Below are 23,483 nucleotides of genomic sequence, written 5' to 3'. Positions count from 1 at the left end.
CGCTGGAAACATTGTCAGTGTTGAGAGGTCGAGACTGAAGCTTTAAAAAGGCATATGTGACTTTGTGATAGGCCTCAGTGAACTTGGAAGCATTCATTCCCACAGGGAGTAGGAGACAGGGAAGAAGAAAAGCAAAATGGCTTGCAAACATAAAACTATTCCCTGGCAACTCCATGAACTAGTTGGGAGGAAGATGTAATGGGAGCTAAAGGTTCAAGAAGAGCGTGGAGGTAAAGTGGGGAGCATGGAGACAGAAATCTTGCTAGTGTGGCTTGGGAAAACCTGGGTTAAACTGAGTTATATACCATGCTTAATCTTACTAGATTTCCTATCCAGTGGAGGAGAACATTAAGATAGGTGAACACTGCCGAAAAGGAACACACTAAATTTGGACCCTGCCTTTCTGTTCTAGCCGTCAAGAGGCAATGGAAATTTTAACTCTGTGGACATTTCTGGCAGAAGGATACTGCAAACGATAGATTTCTGCTGAAAGTCTTTTTCCCTCATCTACCCCCTCCCTTAAGTGAATTCCTTGAACAAGCTTTTACATATCATGATTAAGTTTTTTTCTCCCACTTTATTTTTAATTTTACTGAAGTTGCTTTAATGAGGATTCTTTTCTAAGTAAAATTCTGATTAATTTTTTCTTTTTCCTTTATAAGTCCATATTAAATTTTACCAATTATACCTTCTGCCACTGGAGAGGTTCTTTTTAATTTTAACTAAATTGGTTTTCTCATGTTAAATTTTATAGATCTAAAGAATATGTGATTCTCTTATCAGTTTTAATAAATTTTTACCATGTGCACTTTTAGTTGTATTATTTCGTGTTGATTATTTCTATTGAAAATAATTATAAGTTGCAAATAAGACTGATTGTTGGAATATATTTCTTAGAGCAAAGATCATTGGTAGGATAGAGTGGAGTAATCACATTCTTGGTAGGGGCTAAGTGATGGGGAAGTTTACCTTGCTTGTCTGAGAGAGAATTCAGGCATGTGGCTAAGATTGCTATTTCTCATTTTGTCTCAACATCTAAAGTTCGGTTCATAGAAATCTATAGCAGTGTCATGAAGAAAATACTAGGCAATGAAACAACTAATCAGCATATTGTAGTGGAAAGAGTACCACATTTGGAATCAAAAGACGTTGGGCTTGTATTCTTTCTCTATCAGATCTAATTCTAATGACCTTGAACAGTCAGTTTAACTCTTTGAGAATCAGTTTTGTTTGCTGTAAAATGGTGCCATTTGTCCTAGGGGCTAAAGGATTGCCGTGAGATTCATATTGTAATAATAATATAAGAAAATTTTGCCAACAACAAAGTTTAAGCCCAATGTAAAGTAATCATAGTAATAATAATAATTGATCATACATATGATGACACCTTTTTGATTAAAACCAGTGTCTTTAGATTTTGTATCAACTTGAACTTTATCTTCTCAGAGTGACCTTACCTAACTACCTCTACTCTAAACTACATCATTTGACCTCCACCCCCATTGTAATGTGTATCACAATTTTTAGTTATTTGTTTTTGACATGATTTGTCTGTCTTCCTAAAATGTAAGCTCTGTAAGGGATAGGCCAATGTTTTTCTTGTTCACCATCATATCCCCAACATCTAGCCATGTACCTAGGAAATACTCAATAAATATTTTTTGAATGATAATAGGCATGCACAAAGAAGTGAATCTAGGAAAACAGTTGAATGAACTCTATTTAGAAAAACTAATTTAACATTGAAAGTGCTAAATTGATGTAATTTTGCTTGAAGAGGCAAATACATGCACGCACAGAACCCACATATCTATCACATATGCATTATTTTTAGATAATTCTGGTGCTTAAATAGATTTATTGCTTTTTCTCCCAGATAGCAACTGGAAATTCAGAATGAAACCAGAAGAAGCAAACAATTCCCACTACTGTGAAAATCACCATGCGGCAGAGCCCAAAAGTCATAGATTTAGTGGGTTTTAGAGTTTTTTCCATGCCGTCATTCTACAAAGCGAGGAAGCTGAGGCCATAAAGCACTGAAGCGAGTCACTTAGTATCAGACAGATGGTAAAGCGGGGCTGAATTACAGCTCTGGTCAAGGACAATGCCATCAGTAAGGAGATATGTAGGTAACTGAACACACATAGTTTTCTTTAACTCAGATAGAAGTCTTACATTGTTGTAGGATTTATAATTATTTCTTCGTTCAATAGTTCAATGCTGTTTATAGTTGATAATAGCTTTTAAAGAGACATTTTATTAAAGTTACTTATTTTGCTGGGTTTGTCTTTTCAATATTTAATAAATATAAGCTGCCACCAGCATCTGCTATGTGCAGCAAGGCTACCATTCATCTTAGATTCCTTATTATTACCTCCATTTGTTTCCTCTTTGAGGACATCACAAAAAAAAAATTTACTTTTTCGAAAGAAACGCTGTGTTTTTATTTGTTTTTAGATTTTTTCAAATTTAAAATTTGGCCCTTTCCCCTCTTGAAACGTGTGTATGCTATCCAAACAAATGGAAGCTATATTGCCTTCTGATTGCAAACACCTATTTTACAACATAATGCTCAAATTATCAAAAATGCATAAAACATGCTCTTGAAACAAACAATGCAACGTAATTTTCAGCACACTGGCTTCATGAAGGAGATAAGTTATGTACATAAGAATAACTTTAAGAATGTAGACTTTCTCTACCTTTAACAAAGAGGAACATGATACCTCAATCAAATTAAGGTAAAATGAAAGAAAAATGAGGTCCTGGTCAAGAATAAAAGCTGAACAATTTTTTGCTATTTAGTCATTACCATTTTATCAATTACTCCAATGTTCACGTTGTTTAAAAATATTCTTCATAGAAACAGTTATAGAATTTCAGAGGTAGAAAGGCCAGATTATCTAGCCCCCTAAATGGGAAATAGATACCAACTCGAATTGGTTTGTAGTGGCTGCTTTGTGTTGAGAGAGATTCTGAGGTTGAATCTGGGTACAGCAGTAAGGAGGATCATGACCGACTAGCCATGTCATTTGGCAGAGAAGATGACGGCAAAGCACAACAGCCTTACAGCTGCCGTTCTGGATTTGGTTTACTATTCTCTGTGCCCCTTTTCATTTTTATTTTTGTAAGCAAATCATTTGAATACTGAGGCCCAGAGAAGTGAACTAATTTGTCCCAGGCCACACAATAAGGTTGAAGCAGAGCCAGGACTAGAATCCGGTGCACCTGAATCTTCGTTCAGTGATCTTACTACTATAGAGTCAGGGCTCTCCTGATGTGACATGTGTCCTCTCAGTGTTGGAAAGCAAAATTTGAAGGGTGATAACTCAGGATCATCGGACAGTTAGTAACGTAGTGTGGCTGATTAGGAAATGACAAGTTTTTGCATAGAAAGTTCAGTGAGATATACTTTGGAAAGGGGAAAGTACATGCCATAATGTGAATGTATTAGACAGTCAAGTCATTTGAAATGGTTCAAGAGTAAATATATCTATACCATGGCTTAAAATATAACTGTTAACAATTATCTTTTATAATTGCAAATGCCTACTTTTGGTTTATTTGTTTTTGCTGCTAAATAATAATCAAATATAGTTACTATATTGACAGGAGAACAATCCGTTGGCTGACCAAAGGCACTTCATACAGCCCAATAATTAGATTCTATGTCAAGAGCTATTCACAAGTCGCACACAAGTAGCAAAATGATAAAAATTTGAATTTCACCTCTGTCTCTGTTTTTCTCTCTCTGTAGTATTTTGAGAACATTAAAGTGTGGATAATGGCTCAAATGTAGATATTAGGAAAAATAAGGCAGGAATACATATGGTTATTACACTAAATATTAGTCTACTGAATTTCAGAAAGGTTGTGTTATTGATCAGAAAATAATATTTTAATGACTTTTTGGTGAAACTCATGTTCAAAGCAAAGAAATTAAGCTAAAATAAAACTCTGTTACTTTCACAAAAAGAATGAAAATCCAATAGTCTATATTTCAACAATCAATAACTGTAATAGCTCTAAACTATGGCCCAAAGAAAGTAATTTTGTGAAAATTATTTTACAAAGCTCCATCAATCAGTGACACCCGAAAATCAGGAGCTGTGAGGACAATGGGAAACTGTTTCCCATAAAAACTAAAAATTAGAAAATGAAGACTGTAAATTAAAGGATCTATGTGTACTTAGCATGGAAAATACTTTTTCTACTAACATTATTTAAAAATTGAACAGTCCTCATTTTAAGATGATACATAGATAGTACAAAGGAATGGACTAGCTAATCTAGACAATTATCACTTTAAGATGATACATATTATATTTTGAGGAGAGAAATGGGCTAAATAACCTCCTCAAAGACTGTAATTATGTGTAATTACTGGCAAGATAAGAACACCTTTGGGCATATTTGGATCATTTGATATATTTGCCATATAAGGCAATATTAGAATAAAGATGAGAATGAAATTAATACGCTAATAAAATCCAAGAAGAACTGGTTAGATGCTGAGGTTCTAGATAGACCAGAAACCTGAAGAATGTATTTTTAGGATGAAGAATTATAATGGAGTTAGAAATACAAAGTGGCGTCAGTAATAAATGTATTGAGGCTACGGAAAAAATTCTCCCCACCTTGTTTCTATGAATACTTTTTCTATGTTAATTCAGGAAATAAAAAAATAAAACAACCTTTTGTGTATCCAATTCAAGCTTTCTCATTTTTTCAGAGACAATACTACGGGAGTTCTCTGGAATGCCAATGGCATTTATAACCTAATTAATAACTTTTTTTAATTACTTACATATACTTCATTAGAAGTGAAATAGTTTATATAGCATTCCAGACACAGAGATTGACAAAGTAGACACTAATTCATTTTATAGATTTCAAGGTATGGAGTGTAAGGCAAGCTGGGCCACATCAAGTGTTGGATGAGGCACAGATGAGCACAGCCTATTTCCAAGAGACATAAATGTCCTTGTGCACTGGAGAGGGGTGTGGAGCCTAAGTGAGAGCAGAAAGGACCAGGGCAGGACATTTAAATGCACAGGTGAAAATCACAGTGGTTTAGGAGAAACAGAAAAGACAAAAAGTGGGTGGCGTGGAGAAAACAAGGCATTCTTGGAACCTCTAAGTTCAAATGCTTGGAAGCGCCCCTGGAACTCTGTCACTCAGTACACCAGAGGCCTGGGCACACTATGAACCCCTGCCTCACCAAAGGCTTTTAATGCTGGTAGCTGGAACATTCCTCAGGAGCAAATTAATTTTTAAAAAGTTAATGGAAAATTCTTAATTTGGTTTCTTGAAATGTTCCTTATTTATTAGGTACATTCTCATAATGGGAAAAATAGCTTGCCCTTTGAATAATAGGAAAACTAGAATAAGGAAAATAATTGCCATTACCCATCTCTCCCCCAAGAGTATTCATAAAGGCCCATTCCTTAGTTCTGTAAAAATTTATCATAAGCATCAACAAACATGGCAGGGTTTTTTTTGAACCTTTATACCAGGGGTTTTCTAACTAGTATGTGTGTTGAAAGCTTGTTAAAAGTGCAGATAAGTGGCCTCTATTTCCAAAAATTCAGATTCAGAAGTCCTGGGTAGGCCTCAAGAACTTGCTTTTCAAACAGAAGCTCCAAGTGATTCTCATACACGTGATCTGGGGAATCACACTTTGAGAAACACTGCCTCACAGTAAATTCTTCTCCTCCACTTTAGTTTAAGTCATAGCAAATTGTATTTAAGAGGCTTCCTAATGTGAGTTCTGAAAAGCAAGTACACCACCGCATGATTCAGCCAGTGATAAACGATCAAAGCATAGTAGGGAAACCAGCCTTTAAACACGTGTGCAGGAATTCCCAGAATGGAACCTAAATGATCTACCCAGAGAAGCTTTCTAGCCCGTCCGCACCACATGCATTACCCAATTTGGACAGAGGTCCCTTTAGGTTCATCATTGGTCTTAGGAAGCCCACATCAATATTTTCCCGATTTTTACCTCTTTTGGTGATAGGATAGAAATGTAATCTTCATATATCATTCTAGCCTTTTCTTCAATGACTTTTTTGTTCTGTTCTTTCTTTAGGTCTTCACAAGCAAGCCAGAAAAGTAGGTTCTCTTCACTGTATTCTGTTCGGAGGAACTCTCTGAAAAGGTTCCTTCCTGCTGGGGCCTTCATCATCTTGTCAAAATTTTGAGACCAGGACAAGACTTCATCTGTAGTGGGGTTTTGGCTGCAGAGACAGAATGGGGCCATTATCAAAGGCAGCTTTGACCTCTGAACTCTAGCCCAGGTAGGGGGAGGAGCAGATAGAAATGCTATTCAAGTGCTGCCATCTAGTGGTCATTGCCACTCAGTCTGGCTAATAGCTGCCACGAGGAGGTTAGTTATTTCTGAGTCTTGACAAAAATTCGTATACAAGCTGCCTGTTAGGGAGCCAAGAGTTCATATAGCAAGAGGCTATACACGCTACGCACATGGTCATAAGAAATTCCAAATGAAGCTCGGAAATGTTCAAACCTTAACAATCTATTGCTAGTTGATAGAAACAGTCTATACATTACTTTGAAGAGAAAATGAATTTTTTTGTTTGCATTTGATGTACATTTTAATTTTCAAGCCATAAGATACAGTTTATCTTTTCATCTCTGGTGGCTATTTTTTCATTTGTCACTGGATCTAAAATAAGAATGCAATGAGTGCACTTGTCACATATTTTCCTAAACTTTAATAATTATTCTATTAAATATGAATGAATGTTTACCCACGAATGGAGTTATCACAGTTAAAAAGCACAGGCCCTTTATAATGACACTGGGGACTTTTTAAATACCTATAGTCAGGTTTTCAGTGACTACTTTCCTGCAGAAACCATCAGTTATCATTCCCTTTGCTTATGCATCAAAGAAGTGGAAGAGAGAAGCTTGGAGATTCTTATGGTTAAATTGATCTTGATCTTGCTTTCCTATTCATTGGTCTATTTATAATAATTTTCCCATGTAAAATACATTTGAAGTACTTACATTTTATTTTTTCTTACCTTTTTGACAAAGTATTTTAAATAGATTTGTTATTATTCTGAAGTGTCTGAACTTCCTCATTCATTTAAAAGATTTTAAAAGGTGGAAAAATTACTATTAAGCATCAACATAAGAAGCAGCAGAAGAAAGCACCTATAATTATACATATAATCTACTTGTATTTTAATTTTATTCTGTAGATACTGCATTTCAACTTCTCATTTTGGAGAACATACCTGGTTAGAGTCTGTTCTGATGGAAATGGGACAAGGGAACAGCTGGGTGCCTTTTCTGATTGACTTAGGTAATTCTATATTTTTTGTGTGTGTTTTAGACTCTTCCCATATAAAGAGAACAACTTAAAAAAAATATTCTTAGAAAAGGGAAGTAAAGGATTAGGGCAATTTGAGGGGCTTAATTCATGTAACAACCATTATTGTTTGAAAGAGAAAGACAAACTCAGGCAATGTTTTAGTTGATAGCTTAATGTAGCTAGTAGAAAAACTTAGGAAAAGCAATTGGAATCACAAAATAAGATCTCCCATATTGAGGATGCATTCATTTCACAAAACCATTTTGAAGAGTACCAAGAAGAAAGAGATAATACTTAAAGACTGAGTGGATGTAAACAGTACATAAATACAAGACATAACTGTAGGGTGAATCACACTCACCATTCCTCTAGGACTTGAATACTCTCCATTTTTGTGGTATGTGTGGGTCTTCCTGCATTTTCCCCTCTTTCTTCGTTCCTAACAGTGAGGCTGTAAGATAGTATAACACTTTGTTTTGTTATAGGGAAAACCAATTATTTAAAGAAAAGAAAAAAATTGCAGGAAAATATTTCATAGAAGAATTTTATTTTCAACTATGTGAGAATACAAAGTACACAAAGTACAATGCCATTAAAGCACAAAAAGAGCAATACCATTTTTAAATGATGGGTAAGCCCATGTCAACTAAAGGAGAGAGAATCATTATTTAATAAAATAATAAAGTAAATCATAATCTCAAAAACAGATACTATTATACATTCTGACTTCCTCCTTACATAATTTGAATTACTTAAAATCTCTGAGATACTTACATGATTATATACTTTAATATTTGACATATATCATTATGTTACTCTTTGTAGTAATGGCATTTTGACCTTTGATTAGTTCTATTCAGTTTGTTTTCCATTTATTTTCTCCCATTGATAGCTAAAAAGATAAAATGTATCAGAATCTAAAACAGAATATGCTAAATCACATCATCTTTCTATGTAGACCAGGTTTTCTGTTACCAATACCATCATTCCTCCATCCACTCAAGTTCGAACTACTGGATTCATATTTGACTTTGTCTTTGCCCTTCATCCCATTCAGTCAATCTCCAATGTCTCCAGAGGGACAGGCCAGTCAACAAGGGGAAATGGAAACTATTATTCTCTCACGTCTATTGGGTGGCAGGCATTCTCCTTTTACCTTTAATTTTACTACCCCTATTTTATAGGTGAGCAAAGTGAGGCAGAGAGCTGTCTGCTAGACTGGCACAAAGTCTGACATTAAATGTGTGATATGGTTGGAATTTGAACCCAATTCTGCAGAACAATTCTGTAATTTTTATTGAGCATCTATTGTGAACCATGCTTTCTGATAGGCACTGAGGCAATATACTACTTGTTATGTGAATGCAGAAAAGGGTCACTAAATATGGTTATGGTAGAAAGAAGGGGTTTAGTGGAAGGAGGCTTCCAACAAGTAATCCTTAATCTCGAAAGTTTGGTAAGGGAAGCTGAGACAGTGCTCATTAATTCAGTCTTTCATTCTCAGGGGCAAGGGTGAGGATGGAGAGAATGTAGCAAAGGAAAGAATATAAGGAAGAGGGGCCAATCTACAACTGAAAGTGAGACTAGATAGGAAAATTTAGTAGAGAAAAGAAAAATTTACCTGGGGAAAGGAGAACTCAATAGAAATTAGAAAAGATTCTTTAGTCAGAAAAAGTACACTTCAATGAAAAAGATAAAATTTGATAGTGAAATAAATTTAGTTCTCCTCTACCAATTTCTAGAAAAAGCGGCAGATTTACTGGTGTAGAATCATGGAGAGAAAAGAGTAAACTTTTCGCGAAAGTGGTGTGACCCAAAGAATTCTGGGTAGCAGAAACTACCGCTGACTGTTACTCAAACACCCAGCAAACCAATGGCTCTACAGGGAGGCGGCAATTTCAGAGTCAGAGTCCTCAAAGCCTTCAATGTAGGGCAGCGATGGGGAAAACAGTGAGGGGGGATTCAGAGAGAGCAGCACGACTGTTTAGGTCTCGGCATGTGGGTACTGTGATTGTGTTTGCAGCACGAGCTAGCCTAGGAAACTTCAGTCCTCCATGTCGCTACCCACTTAGGTCAGGTATGTGTTTGGGAGGAGATTCATTAATCTCAAAGTATCGTTGAGTAAGAGTGCTTCTCGGGAATTCGATGTACTTCCAGTAATCAGGGGAAAGTGGGTGGGAGGAGGGAGGAATACACCATTGATGATATTCTGTGAAATTTCCTGGGAGAAATTAATGATGCCAAATGTATAAAATATGCAAGATTTTTGTAAATTCCAGAAAGATCATATTTAAACAGGAAATTGATACTCATTTTGGCAAGCTTTACAGAGCTTAAATTTGTGTGTCTGCACGCACACAATAAGGTACTATAAAAAGACTAGAAAAAGAGCTCCCTTTCACTGATTAAATAATAAACTTCTTGAGAATTTATTTGTTAAATTTCCACACAGTGCCCCTCAGAGTGTGCCACACAAATGCAAGTATACTTCATTTATGTGACATCTTTGAAAAAATTTGTTCTCCATTGTGCTTTGCTGTAGAGCAACAAATCTGGAATCGACCTGCATGATTCACTAGTTTCTGAACATGAATTCTGGCTCTTATATCTGTTTCTGTGAAATTTACAAACATCCCAAATGCTACCATATTAGAGTGATCATTATGAAATATTGGGTTGTGTTTACATCTTTCATTTCTACGGATGGTAAAATATGGACACACATTTGTTCTTAAACTACTTATAGCAGACATTCAGTAAGTGCTTTGCTATTCACCATTTTCTCCATTTCTTGATCTACTATTGGACACAACATGGCCCTGTGGAAAGAAATTGACTGTTAGCAATTGATGTGTCCTTTTAATCAACTGTCCTTTAGTACCATTCTTAGAAAACTGGTTTCAAATTTTCAATGATCAAGAACCACTGATAACGCCATTTTAAAATGACAAGAAATGGAGACAATGACAGGAGAGTTGGTCCAAGACTGTTTGCCATCTGTGTCTTAGGAATGACTAATGTCTGTCCTCAACTTCACTTGGTCCTGCTCTAAGTAATATAATGTTTTTTTTTTTTAAGGTGATAAATTACAGGAAATATTTGCTCTAGATCAACATATACATATCATATGTGCTTGACAAAAGCCCTTAAAAGGAAAACATGAAACTTAACAGTAGCGAGGGGTCATGTGGAGACATGATTTTTTTCACTTTTACAATATTTGTAACATTTTATCAACATTTCTACTTTTTAACCAACTAAGCCATAAAGAGAACAGAATGCATATACAATGCTCACTGTGGGAGTCTTGATCAAAGCTTAAATATTTTATGGAAGAAAATGTCAATAACCTAGGCTCAGTATGCTAAAGTAAGTATTTAAAATCCCATTAGAAATTTTCTCAAATGGTAACTTTGAGAAGGGAGACATACATTTTGTACATTTCAGAAAATAAGGAAATATGCCCTCTTTGTGTGTGGGTGGATTTTTGTTTGTATATTTACAGAGGAGTTTGGATAGCAGGGTGGGGAAGATGTTACCTGCTGCCCATTATAGAGTTTACCTTCTGATTCATCATTCCGGACATATGTGGGGCCTATTTTTGAAGACAGTCTACTTTTATAAGAAAAACAATTGGTTCTTAGGGAGAACCCTTGAAATGTTGGCGAATAAGATGAAAACTTTGCAGTAGCCATGGTAACTCTGGGAGAGAGGACAATCACAAAACTGCATATATTTACACAAAGACAACTGCGGAATCAGTAAGATGCTTAAATTTAAGACATTAGGACATCAAAGCTCAAGAAAGAACCACTGGCATTAGTAAAGGCAGATACTATTCAGTATGTTAATATTCTCGCATTGTGCTATCAGTTTTTTCCTTTTTATTAACAGCTTCTAACTCAAATGTCCCAGTGCAAAAATAGAACCAACATCCTTCGGCTTCGGAAAAAGAACTGGTAGGTTATTCTCTAAATGTTTCATTTTCCTCAGTCAACATATCATGGTAAACTAGTACCACAGCTTTATTTAAGAGTCAATAACAATTTACAAATATGTACAAGACACCTGGTTTATGCAACATTGCCTGGTTGGAAATTCAAGATGAATAACACAGAAGCTCTGAAATGAGCTCCAACAGGTAAATAAGCATCACCCAGCATTGCAATGAGAGCCAACATAGAGGTACACATATGGTGCTTCTTAGACACGGGTACAATATCTATACTTTTGCAGGAGAAAATTGAGAAAGGCTTCACAGAGGGGATAATGATTAAACTGGGCTGAACAATGAGCAGGTGTTTGCCAGATGGAGACCTGGACAAAGAGAATTGCAAGCAGAGGGAGAAAAAAAATCATGTGTAGAGACTGGGAGTTGTAAAAAGTCATGATATAAATGTGGAACAAAATGGACAGATCAGATGTTTAAGGGTGAGGGCAATAAATTAGAATAGGCAGTGAGGTGTGGTTATGTAATGGGCCAAGAAAACAAGGAGGTGGACTCTGAATCTAGAATATACCTCCTTTAAGATGATTTTTCTTTTCATGCTTTATTTCCCCATTCATAATGGGGTAATGGTAGTGACCTACTACACAAGGTTGTAAGGCAAAGACTAAAAACTTGTGACAAAAAGGCTAATTATTACACATGCTTAATTAAATGTAAGGGCAAATTGGTTGCATATTAAAATGACAATTCCAAGTTTACCAAAGAGCTTTTCATCTCAACCTGAGGAAATAAAGACTTAGACTCTTCCATTATTATAAAACGCTTCCTCATACGTTACCTGACTACTTCGTCCTCACAGCAGTCCTGTACGGTAAGCAGGGCATTTGTTATTAATCATTTCCATTTTACTTTAAGAGGAAACAGTCATTGAGGTTGACTTAGACCAGACCCACAACTAACACATATGAGGACTGGAACTCACGTCTTCTGACTTCTTCTCTCATACTCATTTTCACTATGCAATGCTGCTTCTCTTTATATAAAAGAATTAACTGTGATATTTTACCTTTTCAGTTATTTACAAAAACTGACTGCTCTTAAAAGTTTGGAAACGGTCAAACTCCTATCACCAACCAGTGTACTGAGTGCAAAAGCCCCTTCTACGGGGGCTTTATCCCACAGCTCAGACTACAGGAGTTATTGACCAAAGGACTGAGTATGTAGTAGATATTGATGAGAAGCAAGTTCTTCCCAATTCCCTGGAACTTGAGATTACCAGAAAGGAATTGTTATAGAAGGTTTTTGAGAGGAAAGCCTGAAAGAGGAAGAGAAATGGTGACACTCATGACTGCAGATGAGGGGTTGCTCCTGCAAAGGGCCTTCTTGGGAAGTACAACTTGGTCCCATCAGCAAAGATAACTCTGGGGAGAAGGGAATGAGGAAAGGAGAATAGCATTGATGCATTGCTTAGAAAAGACCACAAGAAGAAGAAAAAAGGCACCAGAGGGTGAGACAGCAAGCATATACCATCAATAATTTCAGATATATATAAACTCACTTACAGTCAAGCCTATGACTTGAACTTCACCTCTTTCATTTCTACATTTTTGGTAAAACCACATGGTTTTGAATGGGGTATGTGAGGGTGGGCATGGTGGTTAGAAATTTGTGTCTGGAAATGTCATCAACACTTGTCAAAAAAGAAACTGCCCCTGTAAATACTCCTCCGACTTTTTATAATCATGTATCATATGTCATGAAACAAGCATTTCATTTGGCTAAAGCTTTTATTTCATAAACTTAAAACATCTTGCAAGTAACATAATCCGCTATTGAAAATCTGTCCACTAGATGGCTGTGTTGCCTTAATAAATATAATATTTTCATCAGAACAAAAGAAAACAGAAAAGTTTTTGGGAGTGATTACCCTTATTTGGAAAAAAAATCTATTCTTGTATGTGTGGAGTTTCGATAATTATGTCTTTCTAAGGAATTTGAAAAGAGTCATTCAATTTTTCTGAGTGAAATAAATTCAAAGGTGGTAAATTTAATCTTGGGAGGTGCACATAATTGGACCCATTTTTTCCTTTTTGGTATTTGGAAAATGTCCTGGATACTCCCCAGCCCCAAGTCATTTGACTTAGGAATACTTTAGTCTCAAAAAAAGGCAGGCATAATCCTATTAACATTGTAATTACGCTTTCCAATAAAAAGTTGCTGTAACTCTAATGTCTTGCTGGGGTAATATGGAATTCAGGTCATACATTCTTAGAAAAAATGACTAGAAAAGGTCTTTAACTACCAACAGGCAGGCAATATTTTTTATTTAAAATGTTTTTAAAAGTCCATTTTGAGAGTGGAGACTCCAAACTATTTCAATTCCATTTTGGGTTGTACGTAAACATTAATTTCTTCTTTTGAGGCATGGCAACTGAAGATAAATCTCTTCATCTTCTCATCCTCTTCTCTTTGCTACCAATTTCCCCAAATACATGGTTCTTTTTGAAAAGATGGGTTTAAAAAATTCCCTTTTTCTATTGGCGTTAAATTTTTATTTCAAACTCGAAGCCATGTGGTTCAGGTTCATCGACACATTAATTTGATTTAGAATGCCAACGGCAGTTAGCCAGTTATTACACGGTTAAAATCTGGATCCACTATGTAAGCTTGCATTAGTTCAATAACGAAATTTCCTATTTGGCATCAACAGGGTTTCTTTTTTTCCTTTAAAATTAAGAGACTACAGGACTGAATATTTAGATGTACTTTATATAATACCTGCCAATCATCAGAATCTTCTACTTCCGTTCTCAGGTTGATTGAAATCCTATTTTAAGCTCTTCCTTCAACCCACTGTAATTTTTCCTGTAAGTCATAATCAAGTTAGTGGATGCTTTTGTGGGAAAGCAAATATCTCGGATGCGAAAAGGCCAAACGAACTTCTATTTAGATAGTAGACACTATTATTAAAATGGCACGTAATCATCCAAGTCTTTAAAAGTTTCTGGTTTTAGTTAACTTATGTCCCTATTAGAGAAAGCAGAATGAAAAAGTTGGAATTCTAGCAGTTAATACTCAGAAAAGCATCTGATAGCTGGCACGGTCACCTACCATCCACTCATTTATTCCTCCCCTGGTATTTTCCAGTTACTATGTGTGTTAATACGTATGGGATGAGGCGGGGAGCATCCTTGAGAACAATTATGATTGAAGCCAAGAATCCTGGTCTGTGGGGGAACTTAAGCCCAGGATATAATGAACTTACAACACTCTGGGAATCCTGCGGCTGTGCGGTGCACGCCCCAGGAACGCTGAACTACACCTGTGCTGCTTAAAATGAGAGTTTGGGAGAAAAGGCCAGGGAAACAGAATGCAGAACCAGGTTCTGTCACATTAGCTGACAGCATGTAAATAGAACATGCTAAGCATACAGTGGTCAAATCCTACAGAGTCTGGTAACTTCCTCGCATCCTGAGAATTGAGAGGGGGGCAGAATTAATACCTGTAAATAAAGGATTATTTAGGGAATCTATGGATGTACTGAGCCCTAGATAACTGACTTAGATACGTTATTAACCATACCTTACAGGTGAAGAAACTGAGGCTCAGAGAGATGAAATAATTTGCCAAAGGTTTCACAGTTGTATGTTATGAAAGTGGGATGCATCCAGCTCTGTCTAATTCCTGTGGCATTGTTTCTTGCCTACCCCACGCTGTCTCTTGAAAGTAGGCTTTATATGAAGAAGGTGTCATTAGAATTTGTGTGTAATCTTTAAATATGGCAGGAACACATCTATTTAGAATGAAGCTCACGGAGTTATTGCACTATTACTTATGGAATTGGTAGATTAAAATGGTTCTATATTCAAATAATCTATGTTGCTTTATACAAAAAGTAGCATTGGCAGAAATTTGCTTTCTACTAAGGAACCATGCTCCCAGGCAGGAGATGTACATTAATACCTAGTATATCGATATATGAAACAAAGATATGAATTTTACAGCATTGGAAATTATAATATTTATAAGACTCAATTAAGCAGATTATTATGCAATCAACTTGATATTCACAAACAGTAGATTTTATTGTCTGATCTGACAAAGAACATGTAATTCTTGAGTGGTGTCCTAAAATGGCAGGCAGATTTTAATAGGTCTACCATATCTAGACCATGAAAGAAAGTAAACTAGGCATAAAAGAAATAATGAGGAGTTTTAATGAGAAGGACAAAAATAAAGAGTTAATACTGATTTCAATTAGATGTAGCACAACTACGATATTGTACAGATAGGCTAGGGGTAACAAAAATGTCATAACCTCATTTTTTTGTATTGTTGTTATTATTATTGATTCAGAGAGGCTGGGGGGAGTTCTTAAATACTGTCCAGATAGCTAATAAATTTGGCCTGAATTTGGAAGGGTTGAATTTCATATTGTTTTAGAAATTGAATAATTTGCTTTGATTAAGTCAAGACGGGAGCCCCAGCTTCCCTCAAGTTGAACCTTCACCGCAAAAGATCAGGGTGTCTCAGAACCTCTGAAGAGGGGCTCACTCATTTTCTCTGCCAGCTGATTTTCTATCTCTAAATTCTTTCTCCTTGTGCACCAAAGAAGCAGCTTGATTCTCAAAGAGTTCACTGATAACCTCCCAGTTGGCGAGATGACAAGATTCTGACCATTTTTTTTTTTACGATTTTTACATTTTACAATTCTTATTGTGTTGGCCCCCCTGGTGTATTCGCAACACTGATCATTCCCTCCTGTGTGAAACCCTCCACTCTCTTGGCGTCTGTGCCAGCCTGATGCTGATGCTGTATTTTGTATGTTACTTCTCAGACTGTCTCCTCTCTGCATTCCTTGTTTGCAAAGCTTCCACTGCTTTTTCTTGAAATTCTAGTATACCCTGAGGTTTCAGTCTTTAGCTCACAGCTCTTCACACCAGGACACCATTCTCATCTCTTGTGTACTGTCTACTGATGACTCCCAGATTGTTCTATCCAATTGAGACTTGCCCTTGAGCTTCACATTCATTTCCACAACTACTTCTTGGGTCCCTTTAACAGAGAAAGTCCAGTTCATCATCTTATCCTGTCCTAAACAACCTCCTGTTCCAGTGTTCTCTCCTTTGATGGGATCACCATCAGCCTGACCACTTGAGCAAGCAAGATGGAGTAATCCTTCCCTCCTCTTTCTCACCGATACTGCTAAATCCTGACGGTAAAACTAATTCTTTCTTGAATTTGTAATCTCTCCATTCCCTTTGTTATCTCTTTATTTTGGGCCTCCAACATCTCTGAGACTATTACCAAAGTCTTCTAATATTCTCCTTGATTTCCTCTTGTCCTCCCACATACTTTCCATTGCCTCCAGAGGGATGTACTTGAAACATATAATGGACTTTGTCCCTCCTTACTTAATAATCTTCAATCATGTCTCATACCCAAAAAAGTGTAAAATCCTAACTCCTTAATATCGCATAAATGGCATTGTATTACTTGTCATTGCATCTCTCTAGTCTTCTATTTTGTCCTTCTTGACTTTATATCCCAGTAAAACTAAACAGAGTTTAGTGCTGCCTCCAGGAATCCTTGCCTCTCTCTACTACTGACGACTACTAGTACTGCAAACACCATCACTACTTCTGATACACACACACGAGGGAGTGAAGGAAAACGGTGCGTATGACGAAATCTAGTGGTGCCCTAATAAACATTACCTGCCACGTATTTCTCCGAAGGCCTGGGAGAATGTGCCTGTAATTTTTGAAAAGAATTTTTGTGACACAAATTTCTATATTTTATAAAGTAGACTTAAATGAAAAATCTAAATTCAATCATCCATTCAACACCTTAGTATTAACTAAATACCTACTATGTGCCAAATAGTATAAGCCAAAATTTATTTTTGGCTATTTTAAAGCATGGAACTTGAGTATATGTTTATGAAAATGCCCAGTGTCAGTTGACCAATGTGAACTTTTGTTATTCATCTGTAAAATCCACATAATATAATTTTAATGAAGGTATTAACCTAAAAACCAAAAACATATCAAACAGGAGAGTCACTAATATGAAAACCAGTCCAGTAAGTTGGCGAGTCAAACTGGCCCTCCATGTGTTTAGCCTTGTCCAGGGCAGAGGGAGGCGTGGCCATGGGTATGAACAGCACTGGCCTATTGCCAAGGTCATCCCAGAAACTCTGCCACATGCTGGCCCATCCACACCCAGACGGCCCTCACCACATTGCCACAGACAGCAAGTCAGCTGAGATTCGAGAGATCCTCCCGGGGGTCTGAGCCTGAAATGACTTGAAGCCAACTGGGGAATCTGGGGTCACTGGACCCCACTCACATCTCTGTGCAGAGCCCTGTCCCTAAATGCACTGCCCAACCTCTTTACCCACAGCCTCTTTCATCCTGTCACCTTAGGACTCTGGGCTTCTTCACCAGAGTGAGGGTCCTCCTACCATCCGCTCTCTCCCCCTCTGAGCACACTCCTTTGTTTTCTTTGGAACTCCCTTTCCACAGAAAACACACTTTCCTGCATCCTCCACTGTCCATGGTCCACTTCCCCTCTCTGGCCCTAACTGGCACTCAGCTGTCTGAAGGCACCACCTCTGGGAGGCAGCTCCTCCCACACTCACCACAGGGCAGGGTGGGGTTGACATTCCTCTTCCGCATCCTCTGAGGCTTATGCCATCTGACTTTTCCCTTCTCTACCTCCCCTTATTCTCTTACAGCTCTGTGATCCCTCACACTGCACACTCTTCCCTCTCCTTACCCTCCAGCTCAGGGAAAACGTGCCACAGGTATCTCCATAGATGTCCACAAGGCACCCAGCAGGATGTTTCCTTCGTCCCTCACTAAACTAGCTTTCACTGACTATGAGCTGCCTTACTTTCTAAGCTGGCTCTTGCCTACTTCTAGCCTGAATTAATTTAATCTTCTTTCTCCAGCCCTTTTCTGATTCATTCTTTCTACTCTCCTAAATAAGTCTGGGCATTATATTTTTACCTATTATTTTGTTTTCTTCACATCCATCTGTTCGTTGGTGATCTAAACACTGCAATTGACACTTGGAAAAATAAGCATTTACAGGAAACATAGAGTCAAAAACAGTACCAATGGTATGCCTTCAATGGAAAGGGTCAAGAAGTTCTAATTCTGGCAGCTTTCCAATAGAGAGCACTCTGGTCAGATGGAACGCAGACTTGGCAGAGGCAGTTTGAATACTAAGCTCTTCTAGAGGGTGACTTGGGGAGGAACACTAACTATTCATCTCTAGATTCAACTGCTTATTGAAAATTTGTTCGCAGGGAGAATCTGGCGAGAGCTACGGAAGTACAACAGTGCCAAGCAATAATAGGCATTCACTAATGAGTGAATTAACAAATGCTGGACATATAGAAGGTCCATGGTCTTAGTGTCTACTTTTTGGCTTTGTCTATATGGCCTGGGAAACCTGGGTTCATTTTGGTAGATGTCTTTTGATTGTGTGAGTTTAAAGTTTATGTGGGTTTTAGAAACTATTGAGGACAATTACCTATGCCATGGCAAGATGGAGTTTCAAAGCTATAGAATTCTTTATAAGTGAAATTTATGATGAGCTGCTTACAAATACTTTGGAAGTCCTATGCAGATAACTTATACTCCCACGTGAGATGAATCAGGTCTCCAAAGGCGACAGGTATCGAAGAGACTATTTATTCACTGGTGCCTCAGATGACATGATGCACCTTGCATGTGTGAGCAGATTTATTTCTAGGGAGTGGTTACTTTACCATGGAGCAAAGGTGGCTTTTGTTTTTCCTTTCAAAAAATATCCTTTGGCTTTTAAAGCATGCATCCTAATATTTCCATTGGCAGAGAGCTAAAGTGGGACAGCGTCAGAGGATAAAATAGGACATTATTTTGGCACTGTTTTGAATTATAGAGGCTGTGGTACTTGTTAAAAATGGAGGGAGGGGCAACCAAAAGCATGTGCTTGTGAAGTGCATAACTTTTATGTAGTCAGCTCTGTCCCATGGTCTGGGAACTCTGGGAACTAATGTGTCCAGAAGGGAGACAATTTTAGCCTTCACTGGGCTAGTTAATTTACTAAATTCAGTCCGTGACCAATTTCTTCTGAGAAGAATGAAGACTATCCGGTGCAGTGGGCCAAATCTTGTAGGCAATACCCAGTAGTGCATGAAATTGTGAATTCAGTTTGAAAAGTTGTATTTGATGTAATTCTTGAAGAGTTTGCAAAGTAAGAAGCTTTGGAAACGGTTCATATCAAATCTGGAAATGAAAAGTTTGGAAGTGTCATCTCAAAGTAGACGAAACAATGGACTGGATATTAAGAGGCTTGCGTTTTAGTCCCCCTTCTGTCACTCACGAGCTTAGTGACAGTAGACAAGCCTTCAGTTTCCTCCTCTGTAGAATCAGACACAGCATTTTCCAAACATTAGTTTTTTAGCGAGGGCACTTTTTTCTTTCAAACAAAAGCCTATACCTAAGTCTAATATGTAAAACAGCTGCACATGGTGGGCTCTGGGCTGTGGCCAGGAATACTTCAGGCCCCCACAGCCCCAGAACCATCCCCTCACCACCACGAAGTGGCCTGAGAAGTCAAGGGGAACTTTTTGGAGAGATGATAGCTTAAGTCTCCTGAGTTCTAATTTTTATGAACAAATGTAGAAATCTGTCTTGCTTGATAGGATGCCACCAGGAGAAATGAGGAATTAAAACATGGATGGAGTAGCACCACCCATTAGAAGATTTTATTTGAAGATAAATAGTCCGGGTTATTTTAATATAACCCTTGATATTAGGAGAGGGTTCATGGGACAATTTGGAAATTAGCTTTAAGCTTGAAATAAATTTTGAAAGCTCTGCCTTTCTATCTCGTTTTTGAGGCACTCATTTTTGTGAGCACACGGCAGTTTCTAGTTTGCAACGAATGCACTTTCCCATGTGTTGTCTCACGTGCGAGCGTCTGAATGACCTCACTAACTTATGCTGTCCTGGTGATGGAAGTTTAGTGAGGAGCCCACATCTTTCAAAGCTTTCCTTCTCATAAAGAAAAGGGAATAGAGTTAACTACCTGAGGAGGCAGGCCATTCTGTTTGACTCCTGAGAGAAGAGGAGCATTAAGTTTGCCAGTGGCAAGCTTGAACCTCTAGACAAGTGGTCTTGACAAAACTCTCTCTTCTCCTGGTCAGGAACAGCTTAGTCCCACATATAGAAGGACTTGCACATTTACAGACTGTCCATTTTATGGCCCAGTCTCAGGCAGCCATGACTCTTTTATGTAAGACAGGTTAAATGGTCTAAACCTCATTCTCTTGTTTTCTCTTCTTAGAGTGGAGGGCTGTGGGGAGAAAAGGGAGATAGAGAGTGATTTGGGGAAGGAAGTGGTTCCTTGACAGAGAACAGATCAGCTTAATGAGTCACTGTGAAGTAAATCCTAATTTTTTAGATTTTTGAAGGAAACTGTGGAACTATTCAGCAGTTATATACTTAATCTTTGTATCATCCCCCCCAAATAAAGCATAGTGGTAATTTTATAAAGATAGGAATAAATTTAAAAATGGGGGAAGAGCTCACAATGAAATAAGAATGAAAAATGCAAATTTGAGGGAAATATTATATTGTTTAAAAAACCCATGACAGGTGAGGCTAGGGTGAGGTATTTATATTTATTGCTAGATACACAAACTTATTTTCCCAACACTCTGCTTCCTTAAAAGGAGGTAAAGTCAGCTACGTGACAACAGCTCCTATTCACGAATGACAGTTACTTCATACTTGGACTTCTAACTTTTTTTAATCCCTAACTTGCATTTTTTAGTGTTTCTTTTTGTTCTGCTCCTTTGACCTAGCCTGGAAAATTTGAAGAACATTTCTTTCTTTCTTTCTTTTTTTTCATTCTTATAAGCCTTTATAACTTTTTTCCTAATCTCAAAGTACAAAAATAATATTTTAAAAATGCATGTGTAAAGGACATTTTCATTTGCAATGAGATAACATAGTCACAATTAAAATCCATAGTTCAAGACAATTTAACTTTCATTTGTTCACAAGTTGTTTACATTAGAAATTACCTATCATTTGTCATATATAGAAGACTTATAAATTTATAGACTGTGCATTTTATGGCCTAGACTCAGGTATCTATGACTCATTGTTAACAAACACAGTTCTTGACAACGATACTCTAGTTCAGAACTAATAGAGCTCTCATCCATTGCACCTCGTGTTTGGGGTCCAAATACATATCACTCTAGAGGTGTGGAGAGTTAAACGCAGCATCCAAAGGCTGTTTTGTTCTCGATCCATAGTCTGTGTTCTGTGACAATCTGATGCTCATGAGATCACATTGAATATCTTATTATTTAATATGCACTTTAAGAATTAATAAAAGTAAGTCTCACTAAATATCTGAGGACAGATAAGAGCAAATTTTACTAAATGCCTGATGGACAGCAATGAATATAGTGCAACAGAACTTCAGTACTCTCTCTGTTTTGGTGTTTTAATTCTGAAGCAATTCAGAAATAAGTTTTGGCAGGTAAATGAAATCATATACTGATTACTGGAACACAGCAGAGTGCAAATGAGAAAGAGAAGTGTAATCTTCAACCCTGTGTAACAATGTATTTGCGATGTTTTATACATTCCAAGATAATTTTTTGTATATATCCACAAGCTGATATTTTTTTAATGTATATTATTTCAAGCCAGCTCCTCTTTAAAAAGATCTATTTTTCCAAGATGAAGTGTTCCATAGCCCAGTGAGCTAACTCTTATTAAATGCACACTATGTGTTAAGCACTGTTCTTAGCTCATATGTGTTTTACTTCACTTAATGTTTACAACAACCTTATGAGGTTGGGATTCTTATTACTGTCATTTGACAGATAAGGAACCTGAGGACACTAAGTCACTCACTGAAAGTCAAACAGACAGTGAGGGATGAGGACAAGACTTGAACCCAGGAAGTCTGACTTCAGAATCAGCACATTAAGTCGCTACGCTGTATTTCATGGATTAAGACTACAGCTAGATGATCTCTTCAGGAGTGATAAAAAAAATACACAGTTTTATTGAAATATTTCCCTCCTCTTGAACTCTGTTTTCTCCACCTGAAATAATTAAGGCTTAAGAATGAAAGAAAAGAAATCACATCTGACTTTCCCTAACAAAGAATCATCATCTTTGAAGCAATTTTGATATTGATAAAAACCACTCTAAACCTTTCAAATTACTATAATATCTGATGGTTTTCTGGAAATGAAGTTCTCTAGAGGAGCCAGAGCTGCTTCAACACCAGGGTCACCACTGTAGCATGACACGTTTCCTGTTGTCTTTGGGGCACAATGATAGAACGTTACATATCATAACAATAACCTTGATGGATGTTGGAAAATGGTAGGGATCATACACAACAAGATGACTGAAGCATTTGGGACTTTCTTTAGGGTTCTCAAATAGGCCAGAGAGATCCAGAAGACCACTGCTAATCCAGAAGATCCACTAGTGAACTGGATCTTAAAGGACCTCACAATTTATGGTTCTATGGAAAGTTCCACTGAGTCTAGCATCCCCCTGAAGAATCTCATCTGCATAAATCTTAGGACTCTAGGTCTTACTGATTTTCTTATTTGAAGGCACTTTGGGAGTCTGGAACTGGAGCAGGTTTTCTGAGGTGCCCAAATCATGGACATTTGGTGTTAGATGGGACCTTGGGAATCAACTTGCTTAACTCTCCATTATTTTGACAATGAGAATACCAAAAAACAGGGATTACAACTTTGTATGATGTCATAGAGGGTGTCAGTGATGAGACTGTAATGGAAAGCAGGTTCTCTGGCTCTGTGTTCACAGTTTTTAATTAATTGACTTGGCCTTCATATCCATCATAGCCCTTGGCCTTTTAGATTCATGGACATGAGTCTGTGGCACTTCCTTCTCTGTCCTTTGTCAAGAGTATGTGGCTGAGGTTGCCCCTCTGACTCATAATTTTCTGGCTCTGTGACTGAATGATCAACACCCTATGAAATAGCACATAACTGAAACACTTTCACTGAATACTACATACAATACTACTAGATATTATCTTAATGTTCTTTCACCTTCTGTAACATTGGAGAATACTGTGTATTGTTAAATAAATATATAACCATAATCTTATTTTTACCTATAGCTTTAAGAA

General features: G+C 37.2%; 1 protein-coding gene across 5 annotated transcripts in view; it reads right to left on the bottom strand.

Moving 5' to 3' along the window:
• RGS17 (regulator of G protein signaling 17) overlaps positions 1-23,483 on the bottom strand; it is a 104,879-nt gene that overhangs the window by 5,324 nt on the left and 76,072 nt on the right. For all 5 annotated transcript variants that reach the window (XM_070603296.1, XM_070603298.1, XM_070603297.1 and 2 more), the window contains 2 exons: positions 7,701-7,790; positions 6,005-6,239 (listed from right to left, as the gene is read on the bottom strand). In XM_070603296.1, the coding sequence (XP_070459397.1) occupies positions 6,005-6,239; positions 7,701-7,790 (325 nt within the window). The remainder of the gene's footprint in view (positions 1-6,004; positions 6,240-7,700; positions 7,791-23,483) is intronic.

Source organism: Equus przewalskii, chromosome 32 (assembly GCF_037783145.1).
Source record: "Equus przewalskii isolate Varuska chromosome 32, EquPr2, whole genome shotgun sequence".
Lineage (NCBI taxonomy): Eukaryota > Metazoa > Chordata > Mammalia > Perissodactyla > Equidae > Equus > Equus przewalskii.
The sequence above is the reverse complement of the archived record's forward strand: the minus strand, read 5'-3'. Positions and strand labels throughout refer to the sequence as shown.